General features: G+C 36.1%; 1 protein-coding gene across 50 annotated transcripts in view; it reads right to left on the reverse strand.

Annotated features, from left to right (window-relative positions):
• The window catches only part of rimbp2b (RIMS binding protein 2b), a 268,387-nt gene that overhangs the window by 79,817 nt on the left and 160,586 nt on the right, over positions 1–27,984 (reverse strand). For all 50 annotated transcript variants that reach the window (XR_012384726.1, XR_012384727.1, XR_002459411.3 and 47 more), the window contains 2 exons: positions 21,805–21,894; positions 7,947–8,069 (listed from right to left, as the gene is read on the reverse strand). Coding sequence is in view for 25 of the 50 variants with exons in the window: in XM_009304219.5 (XP_009302494.1) it covers positions 7,947–8,069; positions 21,805–21,894 (213 nt within the window). In the remaining 25 variants the exon portion in view is untranslated. The remainder of the gene's footprint in view (positions 1–7,946; positions 8,070–21,804; positions 21,895–27,984) is intronic.

Genomic DNA, 27,984 nt, shown 5'->3' on the forward strand with positions numbered 1-27,984 from the left:
AAACCATCTTATCTTTTACTCACCCTCATGATGACTTACTTTCTTGAATGGAACGCAAAAAGAAGATATTAAGAAGAATGTCCAAGCTGCTTTTGTTTTCATGCAGATGAAAGCAGATGAGGACCAGCAATCATTAGCTATTGAGTTTTATAGTAAAACAGCAGCTTAGACATGCTTGTTGAGAACTACTTTTTGTTCTATACAGGGAACAAGAAAACTGAAATGATTGTATTTTTGCATTTAGACAGCCATTAGGGTGAGTAAATGATCAAATATTCACTTTTGGGTGAAGCAGGTCCTTTAAATGCTTTTTAGGTCACAACGAAAAGCTGTTTAAACTCTCCAAAGGAGTCTCTGCACTAAACTACAGACCCTCTTTTTATATCAGCTTATAAAAGATCATCGGTCTCCAGGAGCAGCAGAAACAGAGATTCCTTGTAATCCTTTGGTATCTGATCTAAACGCTAAGATTTCAGTCTTCTCTGAGCACATCAGCTCAGAATTAGGGGCCATTCACTCTGAACATTCTTGTGCATTCCTTTGCACTTATTTTCTACTGTTTGTTATGTGTAAACTGAATGACACAGCATTTCTTTGCGTGATTACATTAATTATTTTAGCAAAGATAATGAAGATACAACTATAAATGAACAGATTAGAGTAAATGTAGTCTAAGTTTAAGCATTTTATTAGCTAAGCTGTGATTATACACTGATACACTGCCTGTTAAATGTATAATAAATATGCATTCAGTCCCTGATTCATAACTGTGATTTTCAACAAGTTTGTCCTCTCCTTCTTTTTTTTTTTTACCTTTAACCAGAGGTTGCCACAAACATAACGTTGCAACAGAATATTCATTCTTAAAACTTTGAGTGATGGTTTCTCAGTTAAGTATATATTATTATTTCTAAAAAAATAAACAGGAATTTAATGCATTTTAGGCTGTTATTTGTAATCATAGTAGCATGTACTATTTGCAACAGGCAAGTATTTGGGCTCCCTGTATACAGTCAAAACATGACGCTCAAAAGTAAGTCCAAAGCACTAAAAAATGTGGAAACATATTAAAAAGCCTTTATTTACATGGCTATTCTGGCATATTCTGATGAATCTCTTACCCAAAAAGAGCACCGATACATTAATTAAGGTACCCCTGAGTACTTTTTGTTTGATTTTGGACTAAAAACAATTATGTTTTGTGTTTGTTCAAACTATTTAGTTAAAATGATCTGAAAAAATGCAATTATTATTATTTTGTTGTTGTTGTTGGGGCAACTTAATTGTTTTATGTTCAATCCACTTAAATTTATAAAAACTAATAAGTTAATTTAATTCCTTCATGTTGTCCCAACAACAATCTATTGTGTTGAACCCAGCAGGTGTATTTTACAGTATGTATCATAGCATTAAAGGGATAGTTCACCCAAAAATGAAAAATTCTGCCATCATTTACACACTGCTGGAAACTTGTAACCGCTGACTTCCACAGTATTTGTTTTTCCTACTGTACGGATATCATTGGTTACAGGCTTCCAACATTCTTTAAATATATTCTTTAGTGTTCAACTGAACAAAAAAAATAAATCTAACTGATTTGAAACAGATCACGAGTACGAAAAGGGTGAGAGAATTTTCATTTTTGGGTGAACTATCGCTTTAATCACTGGTTTTTATCGCTGATTATTATTATTATTATTTTAATTCTTAATTTTTTTATTTAATAACTTTTGTTTAAAGACAGAGTCACAATTTATATAGTAGATAAACAACAAAAAAAGAGTAATATTATGTTTAGTTTTTCCCTGTTTCTAAATTCTAAACCCAGGTACAAACCGAACCACCATTTTAGGTACTGCCACAACTAGCAAACTCATATTCAGTGTGAATGATCTCTTTTAACTGTAAATGAACATTCTTACACCTTGGAAACATATGTCCAAGCTTAATATGTATATTTTTAAAAGAACAGCACATCCAAAATTCATTCTGAGTCATCCTGAACCCATATGCTGTTGCCTTTAATGAATATTCAGTGAATAATGGTTAAACGGTTTCATGAAAACTATCTGCACTACCAAAAAAACATAAAAGATAGCATATTATCTGCACTACAATGACAGCATATGGGTTTGAAATGACACAAGCGTGAGTAAATGATGACAGAATCGTCATTTTTGGGTGAACCATCCCTTTAAGCGCTGCAAACAAGAGCAAAATGTTGTCGTCAATCAGGTTTGTGTCATTTGCTTCACCCCTTCAGGTAAAGCAAAAACAGAAGTGAAGCATCATGTCAATCAGCCAGGCTGAGCACAACCATGGAGTTCTGCATGATCAATAAAGGGCTTAGGGTCATGGCTTCGTACATGAAAGGGTGTGTGCAAACAACACGGCATGTTCAATCAGCGCCAATTACTGGCCAACAACATCCCCAGAAGCTCGTCTGACCTGCTAAAATTATACAGTGACAAAGCCTAGCAATTTCCTTTCCATTTGTGACAGGTGAGGTTACAGGGGATAAAGGGTAAAGGAGGGATTTTTCCATGCTGTTATGAAAGAGGAGTGCAGGAAAGAGAAAGGTTAGACTAGTCTAACCTTCAGCAGGTAAACAAACTGTACTGTGTGTGAAATATGTTATGGCTATATGATCAGACTGATCTGAAAGTAAATAAGTACTTCATTTTAGGTTATCAAGTAACAGCTATTATATAGCTTAATGGTTATAACATGGTTATATTTAAGGATTCATTTATTCACGTATTATTCATTCATTCATTAATCCACATAGTAATCCATTCATTCATTCACACATAAATGAATGTATACTGTATGGTTATTCATTCATTCATTCATTCATTCATTCATTCATTCATTCATTCATTCATTCATTCATTCATTCATTCGTTCATTCATTCATTCATTCAGTCAGTCACCCCTTACACATTTCATTCATTCATTAATTTATCCATTCACCCATTCATTCATTCATTCAGCTTGTAACTCACTCATTCACTGATTAAATTAACTTTCCAATTTCTCCCCTTTTCTCTCATTTATTCATTAATTCACTTCCACTCATTCGGTTACTCCCTCATTTATTCACATATTTACTATTTCATTCATTCATCCACTCATTCAGTCACTCACTTATAATCTAGCTCACTCACTAACTTAACTACTCATTAACTAATTCATTGACTCAGTCACACACTCATTCATATAACCACTTTATTCATGCATTAATTAATTAATTTAATCCCACTCATTCATTACTACACACATTTATTCACTCAATAATTCATTTGTTCATTTACTCACATTAATTTATTCAGTCCTTTTTATGTTCATTCACTCACTTATTTATCCATTAATACATTCCCTCACTCGTTAACAGATTGATTTATGATCATTCATTCATTCATTCATTCATTCATTCATTCATTCATTCATTCATTCATTCATTCATTCATTTATTTATTCATTCATTCATTCATTCATTTATTCATTCACTTATTCACTCACTCATGAATGAACTTATACAGTGTGTTCATTCAGTCACTTACTTTTACTCATGACTTTAATTCATTCATTCTTCCTGCCTCTTTCATCTATTTATTAACTCACTCACTCATTCACATCATTCTGTCAAATATTAGCTATTTTTTATTCATCTCTCACTTAATTTATTCATTCATTACTCACTTATATATTCTTTTACTCACTCACTCACTCACTCACTCACTCACTCACTCACTCACTCAACTAATTACTCATTAAATAAATAATTCAGACATTAATTCATCACACACTCATTCATATGATCACTTACATTATTCATGGATTATTCATTCATTAATTCATTCTATCACATTCATTCATCACTTCACTCACACATTTATTTACTCAGTTATTAATTTATTCACTTATTCAATCACTCAAATTTTCATTCATTAAATCACTCGTTCAATCATTGAATCACCCGCTCATTAATTTACTGACACATTCATTAACATGTTCAATTTGTTAACAATTTTTGTTCATTCGTTCATTCTTTCATTTACTCATTCATCCATCCATCCATTGATTCATTCACTCATTTGAATGTCAAAATAGCAGTAAAATTTTGCAGTAATGAGGCTTCTGCACAAAAACTAGATAAATGTGACCTCAAATATTAAATATTGAGATACTGCTAGTCAATTTCTTATTTTCTTTTTTGAAACATATTTCACACTTTGTACATTAATAAAAAACAGCATCTATTTAAAAAGTATCAACAGCATTTATAACGTCACATTCAAAAGTAGAGCTGGGTTAGTTTATTTTGTGAAGGGAAGGGTGTAATAATTGTGCATAACTGTTGAGTCATGCACAAACGCATTCCTTAGCCGGCTGACCATTTAGATCGCATACTGCATCCAGATCAGCTGTTAGTACTCAGTCAAAAGGTCCACATTCAGTTAGTGCTGGCTTCTGTAAAGTCTTTAGAGATACCTGATGAATGAAAAATATGGAGGGAGGCAGGGAGAGGGGAGGGACAGGACAGGATAGGGTTAGACGTTAAGGGAGGGAAAGAGCGCTCCAGGACTCCTAGTCGATCACAGATCCACACTTTGAGGGCAGTTCTAAAAGGTAAAAAACAAATCTGTGATATTACAAAAGAATACAGGTGGAGTCAAAATAGAAGTGAAAACACAGATGAAAGTGGAAGTTGAACTAAAAGGACCTTAAAAGTGGACAGCCGGCTCTCCTGAAACATCTGTCATGAGTTTAGATACTGACACTTCACAATAAGATTAAGGACTACAGTATTTTTTTTTGTACTTTGCCACCAAATAGCCTGATGATTGGAATCAAGACAACACTACATGAAGACTACTCAGACAACCAGTCACAAAAATACTTTTTATTTAATTCCATGCTCCAAATAGATTTTGATTTGTAAAATTCTGATCTTTAAATTGCTTAAAAATCTCACAACACATTTCACCCACCAAACCAAAGATTAGCAATTAGTAATTACTATTTTACATCCTCTAAGAATTGCTACATTGTGACAATATTTTTATGACTATTAAGCACAGGACACATACTCATTATTCATTACTGTGATAAGGGCCATTTTCAATCCTGCCATTATTTACATTTTTATTATTTCTATTCTCTACTGCAGTGGTCCTCAAAGTGGGGGTCGGGACCCCTTCATGGGTCGCGGAACAATGAAGGGGGGGTCGCCTGGTGATTTCCAAAAATCTACTTATTATTATTAGGCCAAAAGAATGACCATATTTTATCCATAACCAACTGAAGAGAAAAAAATATAGTTATAGTTATAGTTACTATAGTAGCTTATTTACTTGTTCTGTTGGATTGCGACCCCTGGGGTAAATACATTATATTAAAGACAGCAATAGCGTCAGATGCAGCAGATTGATATTATAACACCAGGTTAAACTTTCTGGCCCATTTACAGCAATGACATACATAAAAAAAATTTAACGAAGAATAGACTTTGGTCTATTGGTGTGTGTGTGTAAGTGTGTGTGCACCATTGCATGCAAGTTTTCTGTATTTATAACCACCTCAGAGGATATTGGGGGTCGCGAGTCACTGGCATTGTTATTTTAGGGGTCGTGTGCTGAAAAGTTTGGGAACCCCTGCTCTACTGTAAGCATATACAGACATGACAGACAGACAGACAGACAGAGACAGACAGAGAGACAGAGACAGACAGACAGACAGACAGACAAACGGATGGACAGACAGACAGACAGACAGACAGAGAGACAGACAGACAGACAGGCAGGTAGGTAGGTAGGACAGACAGACAGACAGCGTGTGAGCCCACGTGGGACTAGAAGTTTATCCTGTACATCACTATCTGTGTTTAAACTAAACTCATAAGTTTTTGTAATTTAAACATTGAACATCAAGGCACGAAGATAAACTGAATGTGCTCAAGACTTGTCAATAAAGGTTATAACATGCAATATAAATCTTGCTTTTGATAAAAACTCAGTTACAGTATTTGCAATAACTATTTCAATATGGCCACCTTTATGAGCATTCGATCACTTATGCCTAAGTAACACTGATCTACATGAAATCTATTAAAGATCAGTGCTCAGTAAACACCTGAGAATTGTAAACATCGATGTGTTGTATGCTGCATGTCTGGATAACATCTAATATCTGCAGTCTGTGTTTTTAAAGTTGATCAAACAACAAAAGACAATGAAATCACTCACTCTGCTCTCGACGGAATAACTATTTTGCTTAAAAATGTTTACAGTCTACTAATTTATACACTGGAGTTTGTATACACAGTGTTAAATGTGATTATATTATATCAGATTTGTACTTGAAAATGAAGAAGATTTTAATTTCTTATTCTTTAAGTGTGCAATGAACATGGCAACCTATATTCACCTTATTCTCCGCCGACGAGTGGGCGCTGCCATTTGAATCTTTTTGTCTCGCGACTTCCGGTCTCATTCACTTCCATTCATTTTTTGACGTTAAAAACTGCTCGTTACGCTGCTTGATGTTGCAATTTGATATTTTCTTGTTATATTATTCTACTTAGTCTGTGTAGTCATGCAAACATTTGTTTGTAGAGCAAGTAGTTTGACCATTTTCTGCCGTTTATTATTCCTAGTCATTACTCCCATAGGCGACAGAACCGGAAGATCTAAGACAATCGCGAAAACAGACGCACTTCCGCATTTTAGAATAAGGTCAATAACCACCTAAAGATGCTTAGACATTTATTTTGAGGAAAAAGGGCAACAACTGGTGATGTATTTTAAGAAGAAATGTGACAACTGGTGGTGTGTGTAGAATGGGTGTCCTGTTGAGGAATGTGTGTGGTCATTGTTGTTTGGGGCTGCTGGAGAATGAGTTTATATGTAAAACAATAACTGTATATGTAAAACACGTTATATATGTGAGAGACTTTCAGGAGAGTGACATTATCAAATTAATGTACCATAAAGCCAATGTATGTAAACACTCAGAAGAGATTGCATCTATGAAGAGAGAACTCTAGTGTGAAAGCAAGTGTTTACATTGCAGGGGACAGGGCCCAAAATAACATGAGCACCTAAAGATATACTGAATTCCTTAGTAAAGAGAAAACGTCCTAAAATGGTTGGAGTTAAAACATAATAGGTCGAGAAAGAAAATCTGTAAAAATATTGTGAAGAACACCGACACTTTGGATTTGTCCTGGGGAGAGACTGAGATGGGTCTGCTCAAGGCTGTCTCTGCTTTTTTTGGAAAATATTTCAATAAAGTTTATTCTTTTGATATTCGTAACCTCCAGACCAGACTAAGTTTGATTCATTAAGAGAAAAGCCGAAAACTATGACAAAAACTACAGGTAGATAAATTAAAAACCTAAAAAGCACTGTTTATTTTAGTAGTATTTAGTATTCAATTGTACTTGTATATTTTTATTAATTTCATTTGGTCCTGTTTTTTTTTACCGAACATATTCCGAGCCATACTAAAACAGTCACCCTAAAACTATACAGACACACAGACAAACGAATAGCCAGACAGACAGACTGACAGATTGACAGACAGATAGACAGAAACACACAGACAGACCAGCCTGATCTCACGAGAAAACGTAAGTATTTTACATTTTGCCAGTTTAGTGGCTAATTTGCACGAGTTCCGTCAAACGAAATGGTACGATTTTAAAAAGGAGGCGTGGCACCTAACCCCACCCCTTACCCCAATCGTCATTGGGGGATGAGCAAATCGCACTAAATTGTACAAATTAGATTGTACGAATTCATACGAATTAGCCACTAAATGAAAAAGTTACGAATTGCCGTGAGATTGTGTTGGACAGACAAACAGATAGACAGACAGAGAGGAAGACAGGCAGGCCTATAAAGAACAATTCCATTTATAATATGAGTGACGCTGACTCTCACCTTCAGCACCTGCTCTAGGTTCTCCAGTTTGCCTTGGAGCTCAGTCCTCTCCAACAGAGCGCAATCTCTCTCCACTGTCACAGTGTACAGAGCCTCCTGCAGCTGCTCATACTCACTTTTCACCTGATTCAGAAACAGATAGAGGCAGAGGTAGAGTTTGATCAACAATACATTCAGACTCTGAACTGATACCGTTTTCCTCTGTTAGAAAGGTGAAAGATCATTCTATCCTGCCAACAAAACTGCCAAAAACTGATGCTTGAACACACCGGTATTCATTGAAATGACAGGTTTGAATTCAATCTACACTTGTGGGTGTCTTTAGATCTGCATTAAGGCAGAGGACGGTCTTGTATGAATAAGACCATCTGGACTCATGTGGCCATAAGGCTAATAGGTGAAATTGTTCAACATATTCCAGCAACATACAGCATGCTTTTGTAAACAGCAGGGTCTAAGAGGGCATATTTAGATGCTCATGTCCCTTTCAGGAACATCTGCTTCACTCGTACATCTCTGTATATGATAAGCAGTATTACTCTATTACTTATAAAAAGCATTGCTTTATTTTAGCGTCATTAAGATACAATAATGCTTTTTATAAGAAAGCAGCATTACTATAAAAAAGCATGAGTGCATTTTAGTGTAATTGAGATAAATATAATTATATATTTGTACATTTATATTTCACAATTTTATTTGATTGTTTCATGCTTATTTGTTTAGGTTACCATTTAGTATACATCCACACAAAGCCAGAGCTTTCCCTATCCACACATATTTTCCATTGTTTTAAAAATATCTTTAAATTCTGCATCGTCTCAACATATATCTTCATACAAAACAATCTGTGAAACTGACTGAATAATAATGTAGTGTGTGACAATTCTGCCAAAGAGATACATAAAAAAGGAAGAAGACTTGGCCAAGACCAAAACAGGTTCATTCTGAAAACATACCGCTATACATTTCTGGAGAGTGCCAAATATGGAGGTAAGATTTTTTTTTCAGTTTTTGTTTTCGCACATCCACCAGAGGCCGCTGTGTACGTATTTTGAGATTTAAAATTTCCCTTGCGAGTGCAATTCGCACCTGCTGTTCTTGAGTAAATCCACCAGAGACCACTGTCGACTGACTGACTGACCGATCAACTGACCCACCCTTCTCCATCCCTAAACCTAACCAATAGTGTTTTCAAAAGCACCAACTAACCCACCAACCCACTTCCCTAGAGCTAAATGACAGTTTTATAAAGCAATCCAGAAAGAGAAAAGCCTTCGTCTGATTTTTACCACGTTTTCAGATTTTACCACATTCTCACCCTGTTATTTACTTGTTTATTTTATTTTTTGGTTTCTATTTTTGTCTTACCTGCCTTCTGGAAACGTTCTTCGCCTGACCCGAACCCTATCGTTGATGTCAACTTTGCATCTTAAGTCCGCCGATGTACATGGCGAGCTAACTGGACAAACTGATAACAGCAGGAAAGCCGTCTATAAGAAGGTAAGCAGTCATTTGGTAAGTGTGAAAGGGAACGGCATCATACCGCCCCATAGTGTTAGTTTTAAAGACTAAATGCAGCCACACGTCCATTACCTCTGCCTACATACAGTAACTCGAGATCACCAGAAATGTATATAGGGCTACGTTTTCATAATGGGTATATGTTGGCACTGCCATACACCTTTGTTGTTGCTGCTGTTACATGACTAGAGTTTCATCATTGTTTCTTAAGATACACAGATTGACTGTAGACACAAAATTGCAAGGGTGTCATTTTCTTATTTACAATAGCCACTGTTTGATGGTGACAGAATTATAGGACAGGTTTCAGAATTATAGAATGGTTTCTGGCTACTAAAATGCCAAAACCATCTAGACAAAATGTCAATACAATACAAACATGTGCTGTATACAGCTAATCACATCTCAAAAAAAGGTTACCAAACATTTTTTTTTGTATTATAACAGAGTTATAATTTTAAGTTTCCTTTTAATTTTCCGTTATCAAGTTATTTTCATTATTATTGTTATGACAGGATGCGCTGACAGTAGAGATAGTTCCAAATGCAGCTTTATTATAAAATGGGATGGTCGTAAAGGCAAGGGTAAACAGGAGCACTGAGAACAACAGAGAAAATTCAATGAGTAATCCAAATAAAAGGCAATGGTAAAAAAGTCAGGAAAAAAATACAAACAGGCTAACACAGGTAAACACTTTGAAATGCACCTAAATTGTAACAAGACTCAGCTATAGGTATGCATAAGAATGGCGATTAGGGAGTATAATAAGTGTAAATGATATTCAGCTGTGTGTATGAGTTGGTCCAGATTGTTTACAGCTGTAGTGGGTGTTGATTGGTGCAAAGACTCATGGCAGTTGTAGTCCAGGTAAATAACAGATAGCATACAGATAAGCTGGAGTGCTCTGTAATGAGTTTAATGGGCACTCCAGCTAATAATCGTAACAATTATTATCCGTTATTAATTTATTCATTCATTTATTCATTCATTTTCTTTTCGGCTTAGTCTCTTTATTAATCTGGTGTCGCCACAGCGGAATGAATGCCAACTTATCCAGCATATGTTTTACGCAGCGGATGCTCTTCCAGCTGCAACCCATCACTGGGAAACATCCATGCACACTCATACACTATGAATATTTTAGCTTACCCAATTCACCTGTAGTGCATGTTTTTGGACTTGTGGAGGAAACTGGAGCACCTGGGGGAAACCCACGCCAACACAGGGAGAACATGCAAACTCCACACAGAAATGCCAACTGATCCAGCTGGGGCTTAAACCAGCGATCTTCTTACTGTGAGCCGATTGTGCTACCCACTGCGCCACCGTGCAGCCCGTTATTAATTAATATTTTAGGTTAAGATATTTTAATACATTAAATTAATAATACAATAAAAAAATATTGTAATTGAGATATTTTAGTTTATAAATTTCCATATAATATTCCATTAAAAAATTAAATAAAATAAAAAACACCAGCATGCTTTCAAAAACATCCATGCCTGGGTTGTCAGATCTGGGAGCTCATGTTCCAAAAAGAACCCCTTCTGCAGAAAATATGTTACTTCAAATGATTTAACTATTTACACTATTAAACTATTAAATGCTTTGATATTTGCTGTATTTGAAGGTGCTATATTCTGTCAATCTTTACGTTGTGTTATGTGATACAGTATGCGGTGTGTGTGTGTGAGTGTAGTGTGTTTGTTGGCACAGAGAAGAGGGGTTGATGTCCAGTATCGATCGCAGCGTCAGCCATGATAAAAAGCTGAGTTGTCAGAGAACAGACTCCACACCTGTCCCATCTGACACTCATCTCTTATCTGCAACCTGAGCCCCACACACGCAATTACAGCTCAATACATTTGTTCTGAGGGAAATTTGCCTGACCTCTTACACTTGTATTATTCATTCTCATAAAATTCAACCTGCATGTTGGACAAGTTTAATGTGAAACATGTAATAAACAAATTAGGCAGAATCTGGTTTCTCAATGTACTATTTATTAGCAACAGATAACGAAAGGAGGAAACTTTATGACATTTCAATAACTTTGGAATAATTAAAAGACCATTACGTGGGTGCGTAAATAAGTATGTACAGTATGTGGGCCTACACTCTCAGAAATAAAGATACACAAGCTGTCTGTCACGTACGAGAATATGTACACAGAGCTAAGGTTCCAAAAGCAGCTTTATTGAAAATAGTTAAACAGGCAGGGGTCAAACAGGTGCAAACACAAATATCAGGTGTAATCCAAAAAGAGTAATCCAATGTACACGCAACAGGTCGAGACAGGCAGCAAGCAATCATACAAATAGAAACAGTCGAAAATTAAAAACAAACAAGGCAATGAAGATAAAAAATGCTCAGAATGGATGTGAAAGTAACAAGATTTAGCAAAAAGACAGAAGCTTTGTCTTCCTTACTATATAGTATGTGAAATACAGTATGTGTATATGTCTGAAATAACAGTAGTCGAAAAACAGCACTGTAGGTCCAAAATACCTGGATGACCTAATACTTCCAGTGAGACACTACACTATCCCATGATGCCACCTGAGAGAATTCATAAATAGGAGTTAAGTGACGCAACTGATGCAGGTAGGTCAAGTTACAATGACAAATGGCATTTGAAGTATGTCCAAATTCCTTTCACACTACTCAAATTAATACTATATAGAAAATATTTTATTTTAATTTTTATGGGAGGGTTTCACCTTTAACAGATAAGACAGTAGAGAATACTGCTGTGTATTGCCAGTTACTGTAACCAAACTTTTACAGTGAGTAGCTGGAAACCAGTGTTGCCAGTATTCTACTGTAAAAAAGCCCAGTAAAGTCTAACAGTGTAGCATAAAAGTAAGTAAAATAGTGGATTATTTTATTTCAACAGCTTTTTAAAATAACTTTAACCCATTGAAAAGAAAAGGTACATAACAGTGTCATAATAAATGAAAATATTGCTAAAAATCACATAATTTTTGTCGCATGCAGTTGACCATTCATGTGCTGTGGTAAAAGGTGTGTTTAACCAGCTCCCCTCAGGAAGCCAATACGGAAGTACCTAAGACTTTTCAGCTGAACATGTTTACAGCCTGGTTCAAAAGATGGCTTTGGTGCATATAATTAATGTTACCCTTTATGACCACTGTGAGGGGGGTAAATTTAATAATGATCTAAAAAATAATTATATAACAAAAATTATAATTAATAATATATAATATTATTCAAAAACAACCAAGCACATTTTTTAACATTAATGTTTCTGTTTGATAAATTCTACCGGATTTAGCCAGAAGCTAATATTCATCCATAAGAAATACATATTCATCTGCATATTATAACAACAACAACATTATATAATGACACTTATATTCATAGCAACTTACAAATAAGTAAGGAGGAAATAACACAAGAAGTGCTAACAATGCAAAGCTTCAAACTTTTTTTGCAATGCAAGCTATGACAGGTAGGCTCATTATTATTATTGCAGCTGTTGTTGTTATTATTATTACGGTTATTTTATATTAGATGATCATGGTCTTAAAAGGACAGTTACCCTTAATGAAAATCTTCATCTACTTTTTAAACAGGCAAGAGATTCTTTCATCCATTGAACTCAAACAAAAGCATATTGATTGCCAGAGTTATTGATAAAAACTGATTCCACAGCAGGACAAAGAATTAAACTGAAGTCAGTGGTTATCATCAATGGTTTGGCAGCCAACATTTTTCTAAATTTCTTCCTGTGTGTCCAACAGAAGAAAGAAACTCAAATTGGTTTGGAAGAAGTGAAAGATCAGTACATGTCGACACGCATTTCATTTTTGGCTATCCCTTTAAAATCTCAGATGAAGTGTCTTTTTAGGTTTGAAGGGCCCTTTCTTAAGTGTTGCTCCTCTGCTGATCCACTAACAGCCTGAAGAGTGTAGATGGAGATCTGGCATCTAGATGAGCTGTACATTCACTTATGCCCCACTTTTGGACCACTGTCAGAGACGAGGGTTAACTCACAAAAGAAGTGATGCATGAAGGACCACTCTATTCAAGCAAGAGCAGCTCACATGACTCAGAGACGTCACACCATTACTGCTCTCAGTTCAGCATCAAACATAAGAAGCTTTTGAGCAACTGTCACAACACAGGAAAACATCCTGTATAAAGCCTTAGGTATTTCTACATATTTTTAGCAAAGAAATAAAAAAAGTCCTTTTTAATTTCTTTCTTTTGTGCTTGCTTCATAAACATAACAGTTTGTAATAACAGTTTTGACGACAAAATCTTTTATTTATAAAAGAAAATCAAACACAGAAAAGCTAAAACCCTTTTGCATGAGGAACTACTTTCTTCTGCATTCATTCACATCTGCAGCTGACGTCAGAACAGCAGCAAAGCATTCCTACTTCACCATCATCACTTAAGAGCTAGTGTTTGAATGATTCTCTAGCGCAGTGGTTCTTAAAGAGGGGGTCTGGACCCCCTGGGGGGTCGCGGGACAATGAGAGGGGGTCGCTTGGTGATTTCCAAAAATCTAATAAATTTGAATAAACTTTTAAAATTACCATTGTTAATCCATAACCTACAGCAGATAAAAATAATGACATAAAAAATACAATATCCAAACAAAACACATTGGATTGTAACCCCTAGTGTTTTTACATTAGATAAATGACAGAGCAATAGCGTCAGCTGCACCAGATTGATTTTAAGGCACTATAGCTTAACTTTACAGCACTTTACAGCACCAAAATTAAACCAAGAAAAGACTTGTGATGTAACTTAAATATTGTGCCCACCAGTCTCATTTGGTAAGGTTAATATTAAATAATAATAAGAAAATATATATGGTTGTTAGACTATTGCAATTTTTTGTGTTGTCAATATGCTTGTGTTTATAGAGGCCTGCTGGTTTGTGTGAGTGTTGTGTGCAAAATTGGAATGATTAAAAGCACTTCCGAAAATAATGGGGGTCGCGAGTCATTGGCAATGTTATTTTTGGGGTTGCGGGCTGAAAAGTATGAGAACCGCTGCTCTAGCGTAATGTCTGAAATGATGACAAAAAAATGATTTTGAAAAGATTTGAAGATTATTAAGCTGAAGAGCATGAAATGCCATCAGTCTACAGAGATATCTCCTAGTATTTCTCTATTGCAATCAGTGCATCACTATAATTAACCCCCCCAAAAAAAGCTAAAAAAGCACAAACACTACTAGATGGCTGTTGTGCTAAAACACGCGAAACACATGCGGGCATTTCTTTTTTTTTACTGAACTAGTCTGCAATAACGAAAACAGGAGACTCATTAGAAACAAACAGGGTTATACAAAAAGTGGCCAACAAAAAATACATACATAGTTCATATGCGAGTCCCATCTTCCACTCAACACACTAAAATAACTATGGTCTAAATATAGCACAACAACATACAAAAGAGAGAGATCGACTTAGCATGTCACTTACAAGTTTAATATTGATTTGATCAGCTAGAAATTAGAGTTTTTCTCCTCTAAGGGCTTAATATGCGGTCTATGTCCCCATCTTGTGGATGGACAACATCAACTGTCTTTGCTCTACTCAATGACAGGCTGATTTATATACATATTTAAAATAGGCACTATCCTTATAAATAAATGGCATAGTTGCAATCTAAACAACTACATTCTCGACTAAAAAAAGCCTCAAAAATTTGTTATGTTATCCAACAGCTGCAAAATTTGTCAAACTGTAGTAAGTTTATTGATCTTCTGTCACTCTATGTGGGCGGAGTAATACAGAAGAGTGAAGAGGCTGTATGAGTTCTGATATTGCAGAATATTGCACAACTATTAGCCAATACAGTGTACGCATAAACTATTTTTCTTTTTCAAAATTGTTTTTTTACTTATATTTTTTCACTTTTCATTATGACAACATTCAGTAATCACAGTTACATTATGTATTTTATGCTTCTGTATTTTATGAAAATATAATACTTGTGTTATTAGCAGGAGTGGCACAATCTCCACAATGACAACCCGTCTTGCAGTTCTCTCATTCACCAGAACTACACCTCCCACAACGCCCTGCACCAATCATCCCATTACAGCTGTTGCACATTTCCCGAACTACACATGATTATAATTGCTCTTGTTCACAGTCCAGATAATACAAATTTCACTCATTCACTGTGAAGTCTTCTTACTGATATTTCAGAGTGTTTTGCTTATTTCCAGTTTCTGCTTGGTTTGTTTTGAACTGTCTTTTGGATTTATGATTTTTTGCTGCCTGCTGACCCTTTCCTGTTATTGGATTACTCTTTGAGGTGGTGATGAAAAAACAAAGCTTTTCAAAGATTCTAAACTCAAACTCAACCAATTTCTTTGCCAAATGGTCTAAATGAAACTGCGTGATTCATGTGGATTTTATGGTATTACAAAGATCACACAAAGCGAGAACAATTAAAAATTTGAAACGTAAAGAAAGCCCTGCTTACTGAAATCATGTGACCTTGCTAATTTGATACACACTGCAAAACCACTGATTCGAAACAGAAGAATTGTAAAGATTTTAAATTTCCATGAAGCAGTGCTTCAAATGCAGTCGTCATTACTTTGTGGATTACCCTGTTATTTTGATGTGTTGAATTCTGACTATTTATTAAACTGCATTTGGATCCTACAACCGTTCATGCTCCATTACAAAATAAGTTGTATATTCAGTTCACTTTGTAGGAATGACATTTTTGTTGGTATTTTTTATGTATTTTTATATTAATAGAAATGAGCAACATGTTAATAGCCCAAAACTCATTAGCGTAACTATGGAATTTTAGGTCTGTAACATTTGATGTACTCACAAGACACATACTTTTTTGATCTCACTTTACTTTTGCTTTTTTTTCACATGCACTTTCATTCGCTCGCTCTTCTTTTCCTTGCTCTGTATTTCTAACAGCCTCATAGGTCTTGCATTCATAAATGTCTAATGAAGAAGCAGGATCCTGTTTTGCTACAGCGTTTGTATACAGTTCCACTCAGGCATCTTGGATGTGGCTTACCTTCGAACAATTCAGCAGGAGGACGTTGCTCTGCCAGAATGGGATGCCAAGAAGTGCCTCCAACTAAACACTGACACAGACATGACTAAAAGATGAACTATACACAAGCTACGGGGTGCTGATGCTAGCAGACATAAATCAGAGATTACAGATCACACACACACAGGTGTGAGACACAAGAGCTGTTCTGCTCAATGACTTATCCTCATCAAATAATCTGGACTTTCTGTTTTATTTTTTCACTTGGACATGGCTTCCACTAGATGATTTAAGTTCTTTGTCTGAACTCTTCCTCATAAATTATCTTAGCATAAACTATTTTCCTCATAAACTTAGCTGATAGAACTTTCAGTCAGAGTCAAGGGTTTGCTGTGAGTTTTAGGAAACTGATCGTGTAAGCCTTTTTCTAAAGATGTCTATATAAACTTTGAAGTCTTACTTTGCACATCCTCAGTTCGTTTTGGTCGGGTTTCAGAGCTAAACATACTGTAGCACTAAATCAGACCCTTTTAAGAGTGTTAAATTAACCAGTACAATTTGTGGATATAAGAAAATACACACTTTTGGTATTATTGGATGTAAATGCAGCAACAATACATGGAATCATGCATTCTTTAAAAAAAGTTACAATTTAGGGTGGTATCTGTAATAAAGATGCACATTTGTCTTATTAATAATCCTTTTTTGTGTGTAGATGCTGACAAATTATTATTTTCCAGATTTAGTTATGTTTGGGCTCCATTTTGGGCACAAATAAATTATTTTACTCTCCCTCTCTCTTTGCTTATAGGGTTAGGATTAATTCTCTCAAGGTTTTTTTTTAATTCTTTAATGTTTTTCTTCTAATTTATGCAAAGACACTCTATTATAATGATCAGTAAAACCTTTCTTTTTAGTTAATTTAGCCAGCACTCAATACCGTAAGGACAAAATGTCCACAATAAATCAGATTTAATCTACATTATTTGATCGCAGTGCCACTTCATCCTGTTGGCAAGAATAAAAATGTATATTTTTCTGTAATGTTAATTTTTACTTTAAATCAGGGCCTGAAACAAACTAACTGTAAAACAGAATGTATAACCAGCGTAATTTCACACAACCTAAATGTATTACTCTAATTATTTGTCTTGGGACTTGGACTTGAGGAATGTGAAATAAAGTACACTTAAAGTGAGTTCATTTAACAATTACTCATCCCCAAAAACACAAATCACAAAAAGGAATACATTTTATTCATGCATTCCATTTCCATAATGCACTCATGTAAAAAAAAAAACACAGATTCCTATTAATAACAAGGTCAAGTTAGCTGTTGTACTATGGTTATGCTAGCTGACTAGTTTCATTTGTAATAATATTCAACAGTTTCATGTATTAATAAAGAATTCAATTGTATGTATTATTTAAGAAATAAATTAATTTCAATCACAGTAAATTCCATAAATTCCAAAGTTTTTTTTTTTCCATTGTTTGAAGTAATGTACATGAAATAGCTTTTTTTGAAGGGGTGGTGCACCATGATATCATATTTTAAACTTTAGTTGATGTGTAATTAAGCTGTGTGACCATAAACATCTCTAAATGTAAGACTCCCAAAGTTCAATGCAAATGGAGACATTGGCTTTCACAAAGTTAGCTTAGCAAAGCCTACAGCGAAAAAGTTTGGGGCTACAAATCAGATCACAAATGCTTCAGGTTACATGCATTCACCAAGCGCATACACCCCGTGACCCCGAGCAAAGAAGGGGCGTGGCAAGAGGAGCTGTAATGTTATAGCAGAAAACGCTAAAATGCCGTCCAAACAACTATTTCCACAGAGCGTGATCTGTTTCTGTATTTGGGCTTCCAAAGGACATGACACAAAAAGAGTAGTGCTTACGATTTAATTTTAATTATGTTGCAGAGAATAATAAATATAAATATATAGCTAGCATTTGACAAAGGACAGCTTCCAGAATCTCTACAAGTTCAGTGCTTGATTCGGCTAAAATCTCCTCAAAGACGAACATTTGCAACCATAATGGAAGAAGCTGTGGATTGTGAGCCACAACCTGTAACTATTTTTATTTGTTAAAAATTACGTTTTTCATTTATAGTTTCTAGCGTTAACAGCATGTTGTAGCAAGGACGTAAACAAGGATGTAAACAACGGGAAATGCATTCTACACCTCAAATAACGAACTCAAAAAAGATATGTGAATGTTTCTGCCTGATTCAGGTTCAATCCGATACTGCTACCAACTTCTATGACTGACAGTTTTTACACAACGACAAAGCATGTGCAATTAGAAGCGTGACACTTTTGCTCGTGACATGGAGTCGATAAGCAAATCACAGCACATTATGTTTTTATGTTAGCTGAGTAGCAGTAAACAATTAAAGATATATATAAAAAAATAACATGATGTTTTACAAATAAAGCATGAGCAAACATTACTTTGCATTTTATAAACACAACCCAGCCTTAAAAATACACTCTGAGGACCACTCCTTTAAAGAGTTATATAAATTATAATGACCTTGATAATACACCCCCCCAAAAACTAATATACTTAAGTAGAATGCCATGTACTGTATGTGGAGCTGTTAAAAATCTTTGGTAAGACTTTAGTTTAAGTACCAATTGTCACTGTTAACAAGTAGGGTATTATCTGCCTATTATCTCTCTATATTGCCTAGCTGTTACTTCCCTAATCGTATCCAATACCTAAACCTAACTATCACTTTATTAACTATTAATAATCAGCAAAACGGAATTTTGCTGAGCTAAAATTCATATTTTATTGTTCGTTAATAGCAAGAATTGTACCTTAAAATAAAGTAACCAAGTCATTTTCCCCCTGACCATTTAGAAAGATGAGAAATCACAGTTTGTTTGATGACAAGAACATAAGTTATATGTTTTCACTGCGTATATGAGTAATATACTATGTCATGTATATGACAGCAGCTATGGTCCATCAGTCCGGTGACAAATCAGCACTTGTAAACAGCACTTGCTGTTCAAGCATGATTCCAATCATTATAATAAAATCCAGCTATTACAAGAATGTAATATCTGCCAGTTCCACATATCAGTATTTCTTCATAATCACTCTGCAGATATGATAGACCCTGAAAGAAAACTCTCCAATACACACAAACACACACCACAATCTGTTACAATGTCTTGTTTAACAATGTTGTTTGACACTGCCATAAACCAGGCCTTAAGGATATTGCTTTTCCATGACTACACACACAAGATTATCATCTCAAGATCCACATCACAAACGATATCAGCATCACTTACCAGGAAATTACATTTTTACCCCTTAAGGACTAAACCGCAATCTCCTAGGCCTTAGACAGGAGTCATATACAAATGATAGATTAAAAAATACACACAAATATATTAACACCAAAGGCTAAAAGGAAGTAGACGTGTGCCTTTTGACTCAGAAAAGCTTCAGCTCTAATATAAATGTGCTGTTACAAATTAAAGACAGATATCTCATGGTAGTTCCCCTTCAGTCTATCATGTTAAGCTGGATTTCACTCGGGGATTCACTAGTCGAATCCAACATAACGTCTCCATTTCCTCTTTCGGGGAATGATGGTTATATTCGTAACCAAAATCTTTAGTTTGTTCACTTATTCATTGACATGTTTAGTTTATTTGATTTCATCTTATGTTAAATTAATTAGTTTCTATCAGTTTATAATTTTGCAATTTTCTGCAATTCTGTTGCAAACCAGTTAAGATTTTTATTTAATACGACTTATTTTAAGTCAATAGCTGAGTTTTAGATCCACTGATTTTCTTCTTGCATAAACTGAAATTGATTAAATAATTAATAAACTATTACGGCTCAGAACAATGTTTTCCAAATGAGGCTCATTCTGAAAATCTTCTGCTCTGCTATATACACCCATCCACTCCATCCCTAAACCCAACCTATAGTGTTTTTAAAAGCACAGATTGACCAGAGCCCACCCTTTTCCCTAAACCTAACCGACAGTGTTTTGAAAAGCAATGCAGAAAAAGAAAGGCCCTCATGGCAGCCAGATTTTACCACATTCTCACCCTGTTATTTCATTGTTTGTTTTATTTTTTGGCTTTTGTTTTTGTCTTATCTGCTTTCTGGAACCGTTCTTCTCAGGTCTTAAACCCTATTGTCACGGTCAACTCTGTGACAGCCATCCACACAGAGATAAGCAGAGTGAAAGTGCGAAAAGGAACAGTGTCATACTGTCCCTTCGTTTTAAAGTAGAAATGCAGCCATAAATTATTTTGGATACATAATTCGCGATCTCCAGTTATGTATATAGGGTTGTGTTTTCAGAATGATTCTAGGTTGCATTTTTCCCAGTTTTTCCTGCCATGTTTTGACACTTTGCTTTGTTTATTGTTTATGTTGTCTTGCCACCTGCATAGATATCTTTGCCTGTGACCAGGACTTCTCTTTTGGATTGCCCTCAAGCTACTGTTTGTACCTGTTTGACCATTGCCTACCTGACAACTCTTTATTATTAAACTGCACGTGGATCCTCATCTCTGTTGCCAGACTCACTGGATGTACTTTATTTCTTACTTACTGGATTATTTAAACTGAAAGCAATCAGCTAAATTTGAAGCCACTACTGCATCTCAGAGTGCATCAGTGTAGTTGAGTAAAAGTAAAACTGTACACCACGGCCAAAACTTTTAATTCCGTCATTATTTATTCAACCTCAACTTGTTCCAAACCTGTATGTGCTTCTTTCTTCTGTTGAAAAAGATGATGTTCTGAAGAATTAACCATTGACTTCCATAGTATTTTTCCAACATTTTTTTAAATCTTTGTGTTCAACAGAAAAAAGAAATCCAAAATTAAAATTGTTGGGTGAACTATCACTTTAAAAGGAGACTTGTTCCAATCTTTCTCCTTTAGCGTAAACCAAAATCAGCATGACATTTATACCAGGGCACAAATCCTCCATCCTCATGGGCTGCGCAGTGATACAGGCGTTCTGAGATGAACTCATCAATCTGGAGAGCGAGTGGGTGGTCAATGCTGAGCTCCAGTGGGGCACAGGGACTCAGGATTGAGTTAGACGCTGCTGAAATTCATACCGGGCGGCCCAAGGCCTCCAGCTTTATGAGGAACAATCCTCCACTTCCACTCGAGTGGCAAAAACACCATTAACGCTCTCCACCAGGGGACAAACGATAACGTGAACGAATTACAATGGCATTGTGCGCGTGTGAGTGAATAGATGGCAAGGGTTTATTATCTAGCTGTAAGCCACAAATGAGACAGACTGCTTACCTGCTCATACTTTGCTGCCTTCTGGTTATCGTTGAACAAGCGTAGATTCAGACGCGCTTTCTCCTGCAGAACATGCTGAAGCTCACTCTCCTGTCACAAACAAACACAGAGAGAAGAGTATTGAGTCTCAGTTTCGAGGTACAGATTTATAGCCGTGCTTATGTTTAGCAGGAATACTCACAAGCACACATTGATAAACACACGTTTAGAGAGCAGGGTGTATTTCTAGTAAGAACAGAGAGTTTCGTACACTGCTAGTGTTAGTCAATGCATTATTCATTTTGAGGAGAGCAAGATGAAGAGAGAGTGAGAGAGAGAGAGAGAGAGAGAGAGGGAGAAGGAGAGAGAAAGGCTGTAGTCCATCTGTCTGAGAAAGACTGACACTGGGGGTTTTAACTAGAGATCAGTAGTCAACAGAAATCATGCTGTTCTAACACAACACGGCTGGAATACACTACATTTACAGAGTTTATGGCTAAATCCACATGTCATAAGTGACATCAGAAGGAAATAAAAGTTCTGAGAAAGAGGAAGTTTTTTATTTTGCATGCAATATTTTAATAATAGTGTATGTACAAAAAGATTATGTGGTTTTCCATGTGCAAATGTGCACATATGCATATATAAACTGATCACTGAAATGTTATTTTCTGATTAACTTTTTTTATTTAAAATTTTACTTTGTGAAACTTAAAAGGTTGGGCTGAGTACAATGTTGTATAAATAAAAGCAATCATTTATTATTAGTTTTATTTTGCACCTTTGCTGTAAATCAAATTCAGTTGAAATAAAAGGTCAAAATATGGGGTATGTACTTTCATTCATTCATTCATTTTCCTTCGGCTTAGTGCCTTATTTATTTGTGATCACCACAGCAGAATGAACCGCTAACTATTCTGGCATATGTTATAATGTTATACGCAACAAATGCCCGTCCACCTGCAACCTACTGGGAAACACCCATACACTCTCACATACACATTCATACACTAAAGCCAATTCTGTTTACCCAATTCAATTATAGCACATGTCTTCGGACTGTTGGCAAACCAGAGTACCAGGAGAAAACCCACACTAACACGGGGGGAACGTGCAAACTCCACACAGAAATAACAACTGGCCCAGCCGGGACTCATCCAGCGATCTTCTGCTGTGAGGAAACAGTGCTAACCACTGAGCCACCGTGCAGCCCAGAGTCAGTGCAATTTTAGAAAAATAAATAAGATGTTTAGGGACTAAAGACACCAAGTGATGAAGTGTTTTAGGTGTAATTTTGTCCCATTCTTCCTTTAAGTCTTAAGGTGGGCAACAGTACAGGGTCTTTGTTGTCGCATTTTGAGCTTAAAAATGCGCAACACATTCTCTGTTGGAGACAAGTCGGGACTGCAGATAAGTCGGCGGCGCTTCTGGACACTGTTAACATAGGGCTTCCTTTTGGCACAGTACAGTTTTAACTGGCCTTTGTGAATGTAAAAACGTGTTGTGGTACTTGACAAAAGTTTGCAAAAGTATTCCTGAGCTCATGTGGTGATATCACTTATTGGATGAATGATGATTGTTGATGCAGTGCCGCCTGAGGGATCAAAGATCGTAGTAGTTCAGCTTGTTTTTTACGCACTGAAATTCCTCCAGATTTCTTGAATCTTTTAATTATGTTATGCACTGTTGAAGTTGAAATATCCAAATGTAACACGCTCTGTGTCAGCCTTTTTAATTTAATAAATTTGTATTTTTGGAGCCTTGGTGTTGTCGCCTTTGATTGACATTCATTTGCACGTTTTGCGGTTTTGGCTGAGCACCCAATTTAGAGAGATGTGCGTGCTTTTGTACAGTTTTTTCACTCCTAAAGCATTAGACCTTACTTGAATGCTGCTTTTGTACCAAATCCAAATTATACTCACCTGTTGACATCACCTGTTTTTAATCACATCATTATATAACCGGTTTGCCTGATTACTAGCCCTAAATTGCTCCTGTCCCAACTTTTTTTGAAATGTGTTGCAGGTCTGAATGACAGGAATGTATATTTACAAATAAAATGAAGTTAATCAGACAAAACATGAAATATTTTGTGTTCTTATTGTCTGTAATGAAAAGTCAAAGTAATTTTGGAAATCATTTCTTTCTTTTTTATTTGCTTTTTCCATATTGTCCCTGTAATGATCAGACACTGGACAACGAACGTGCAGATCCAAATGGACAGGAAAGTGGTCACAAACAGGGACAAATAGGAGCACCAAAGTAACCCAAATTGCAAGGTCAGGGTAGATGGCAAAGAATCAAACACGGTTAAAAAGTGAAAGGTCAAAAACACCGGAAGACTAGACGAGGGAAAAATGCTTTGTAATGTTAACAGAAAAACAGAAACAAGATTCAGCAAAGAGTGTGTAAAATTGGGATGTATGCTGTATGTACAGTTGTACATGTTCAGACTACCATCATTGAACTTTTTCTGCACTGTAACAGAAATGAACACTTTCTGTCATGTCAATGAAACACACTAAAATGAAATCAAAACAACATTTACAGAGACATGTTTACAGCCAGCTGAGGTCACAAGTTATAAGCATTGCATCATTGGACTTAAAAAACCGACAGTGGAAAAAAGCGACAGTGTTGATAAAGTGATTACTGCAGGGCAGCAATCAAAAAGAGAGAGACATAGTGAGAAGAAAGTAGTGCTGATGAAGCAAATATGTCTCTCTCATGACTGAACCATTGGTGCACCTTTAAATAGCTCTGTGTAATTAGGTTAACTTCTCCAATCATTGGTTAATCTTGAATGCTGCAGAAAATTTGCATACGCCCCCAAAGCAAAACCACGTCCTACACAGCTGAGGATTCTCCTCATAATACATCATACTCCAGAAACATGCACTTGCTGTGGCACTGCTGCCACTTCAAGATGGAGACACAAATGTGAGTGTTCGTATGTATGTCTCTATAATGCAGTCTTCAAGAGGCTTGAAAACTGTTTTCTATTCCACAGAAGAAAATTGGATTGCTCAGAGCGCTGATTTCAACCTGCATAGTTCAAGCACTTAGCAATAAGGTTGCTTTAAAGAACTGAATATTCTAGGTTTGCTTGATTACATTTATATAAACAGAAGGCAACTGAGAAAATATTAAATTATATTATGCAATTTCACAATTAACCAAATCAAATAATTATTTAAAACCCAAATAATCATGTATAATAATGTATCATTTCTTTCTTTGTAATGTAATGTAATGCAATGTGTATTTATATAGCGCATTTATTGTGTATACACCCAAAGCGCTCCACAATCATGAGAGGGGTCTCTCCACACCACCACCAGTGTGCAGCATCAACCTGGATGATGCGACAGCAGCCACAGGACAACGGTGCCAGTGCGGTCACCACACACCAGCTATTGGTGGAGTGAAGAGACAGTGAAGAGCCAATTGGGTGGAGATGGATGATTGGGAGGACATGATCATAAGGACCATTAAGGGACTTTGGCCAGGACACCAGGGTTACTCCTCTGCTCTTTACAAAAAGTGCCATGGGAATTTTATTGACCACAGAGAGTCAGGACCTCGATTTAACGTCTCATCTGAAAGACAGTGCCCACTGACAGTATAGTGTCCCCTTCACTTTTATATTAGGGCATTAGGACTCACACAGACCACAGGTTGAGCACCCCCCTGCTGGCCTCTCTAACACCACTTCCAACATTCTCCCATGTGGTCTCCCATCCAGGTACTGACCAGGCTCAGCCCTGCTTAGCTTCAGTGAGTAACCGGTCTTGGGCTGCAGGCTGATATAGCTGTGGCATATTTGTTTCATCTTTCATTGGATGAAACAAAAATAAGGTTTATATTCCGCCTCAGAAGGTCCTAAGTGAAGTTTATTTATAAACAAATTTCGAGAGGATCACGTGCTTATGATTGTTCACAGCTGTTCCAACTTTAGCTAATGACTGATTATCCTATCAGACGATCCTTAACTCACTATAAATAACCAGACTTTTCTCATCTCAATATCTTCGTCTTGAAGAAACCCCCCCACCCAACCCTACTTTCCCTCCTTTCAAACGGGCGTCACGGTGGCCAGCGATTAGCGATGTTGCCTCACAGCAAGAATGCCCCTGGTTTAATTCCTTTCCAAACCAGACAGCATTTCTGTGCAGAGTTTGCTCGTTCTCTCTGTGGTCGTGTGGGTTTTCCCCGGGTCCTCCGGTTTCTTCCCACAGTTCAAAAAACAAGTACTCTAAACAATTAATCCAAATACTTTAGCTAAACTCTGAGTACACCTTTCCGCATCCATATCTGACTTCGCTAAAACAAGCAAGAGGGGGAGTCATCGAGATCTACCTGAGCTCAAACTCCCCTCTCGCCTTGCAACGGGAGAGAGCCCAGGGCTCCAGAATCTTATAAGCTCAGGGCTCTCTCCCGGGACAGCACGGCAAACTAGCTTTATTATCAATCATCAGCTAAGTGTGAACTCTTGAAATGACATGAGCTGAGGAATCAATGTGGAACTTTTACAATGTGGATTGTGTCAAATCAGCTTAACATACAAGTTCTAGTAAATTGAAACTGTGTCAGTCCAGTTTTCAGTTCAATGTTGAAGTTCAGTTTAGTTCAGTGTGGTTTAATTTTCACTGCTGAAAGTCCAAACACTGAAGAGCAAATCCATCAATGCGCAACTCCACAAGTCTCAAACCAAGCAAACCATATATTTGTATATATATATACAGTATATATGTGTGTGTGTATGTGTAACCACAAAGCGTCATTGCATTATGCAATCAAGCTAAAAGGTCAAGCATGACGTTTGCGGAACTACCTATCGAGTGTGTCAAGTAGTTCCAAAGAAACAATTATCAACAACAAAATGTGCAAGTCTGTGCAGTTTATGTTCTGAAGCAAAGCTGAAGCAGTAGAAAGAGAGAGCCTATTGTCACACTTGTCGCACACACTTATTTCAGGTACCGGAGTTAGTTGAAACACCTACACATGTAGATATGGCAGAAAGCCAAAGGCAGTGCCGGTGCCTTTCATACACATTCAGCTGATCCAGGCCCGTAGCCAGGGAGGGTTCGGGGGATTTGGAAGACCCACCTCTCACTGACAAAGGTCCAGAATTTATCCCATACATGAGCTTATTTGTCATATTTTGACTGCCATGCCATGATGGTGAAAATAACCAATTGAAAAAGGCTTTAAGACCAAGCAGAATCCTCTGTTGGCTGTTGCTTCGGTGTGACTTCAGCTATTCATGTTTGGCCAATGCTAACAAATATCTTGAATGAGACCAACATTCAGCTGTGCAAGAAAACATACAATCTGACGTAAGTGAACTCATCTTTCACTACTGTATTGTTTTACAAGTAACTTTTATTCTAAATCTTGAACCTCTTTCTTGAAACAAACAAAAAAAGGTGTGAAGCACCAAAAGCGTACCATATTAAAATTGATTAATTTAACCCCTAAGCATTTCTATAATGATTACGAAATTCTGAAGAGAGTAAGGGATTAAATGAAACTAACAGATGATATGACATCTCTATTTAACATAGAACAACTTTTGAGCATCCTCCTTTTCAACATTTGTAAACACTAAGTCAATACTTCTGCATATCATATGTAGGGAAAGACAGAATTTGCAGAAATTTTTTACTATTTCTGCTGAGAATTTTGTAAAGAATCTGCGGATTAATGTGGAATTATTTTGTGAGTATTGCAACTAAAAACTTAATATAATGAATAAATATTAATAGCTTTTTTAACTTCTTTTTTTAATGTTTAGAATGCAAATCCATCTAAATCCACTTATTTGATAAACAAGGCAAGTCTCTCATATAATAAATGAACTGTATGAACTGTATATAAGAAATTTACGAACAGAAAAAATTACTGCCCAAATTGTATTGAAAATAAATGAAAGGAACACTTTCATATTAGGCAATAGTATTGCTAAAGTTAATTTAAAAAAACTGAACAAATATAAATTTACACAAGTATACATAGACTTAATGATGGGCTAAAAATTTGCAGAAAAAAAAAAAACGCATTTCTGCGCACGCAGATTCCATACGGGCCTAGTCATGTGTATCCGTTTAACGTGATTACTTATATTTGTCACGTTATGTTGATGGATGAAGACAAAAGGGTGATGGATCCAAATGCATTTAATAAAAATTCATGCAGTTA

The sequence above is a fragment of the Danio rerio genome, chromosome 8 (genome assembly GCF_049306965.1).
Source record: "Danio rerio strain Tuebingen ecotype United States chromosome 8, GRCz12tu, whole genome shotgun sequence".
Classification (NCBI taxonomy): domain Eukaryota; kingdom Metazoa; phylum Chordata; class Actinopteri; order Cypriniformes; family Danionidae; genus Danio; species Danio rerio.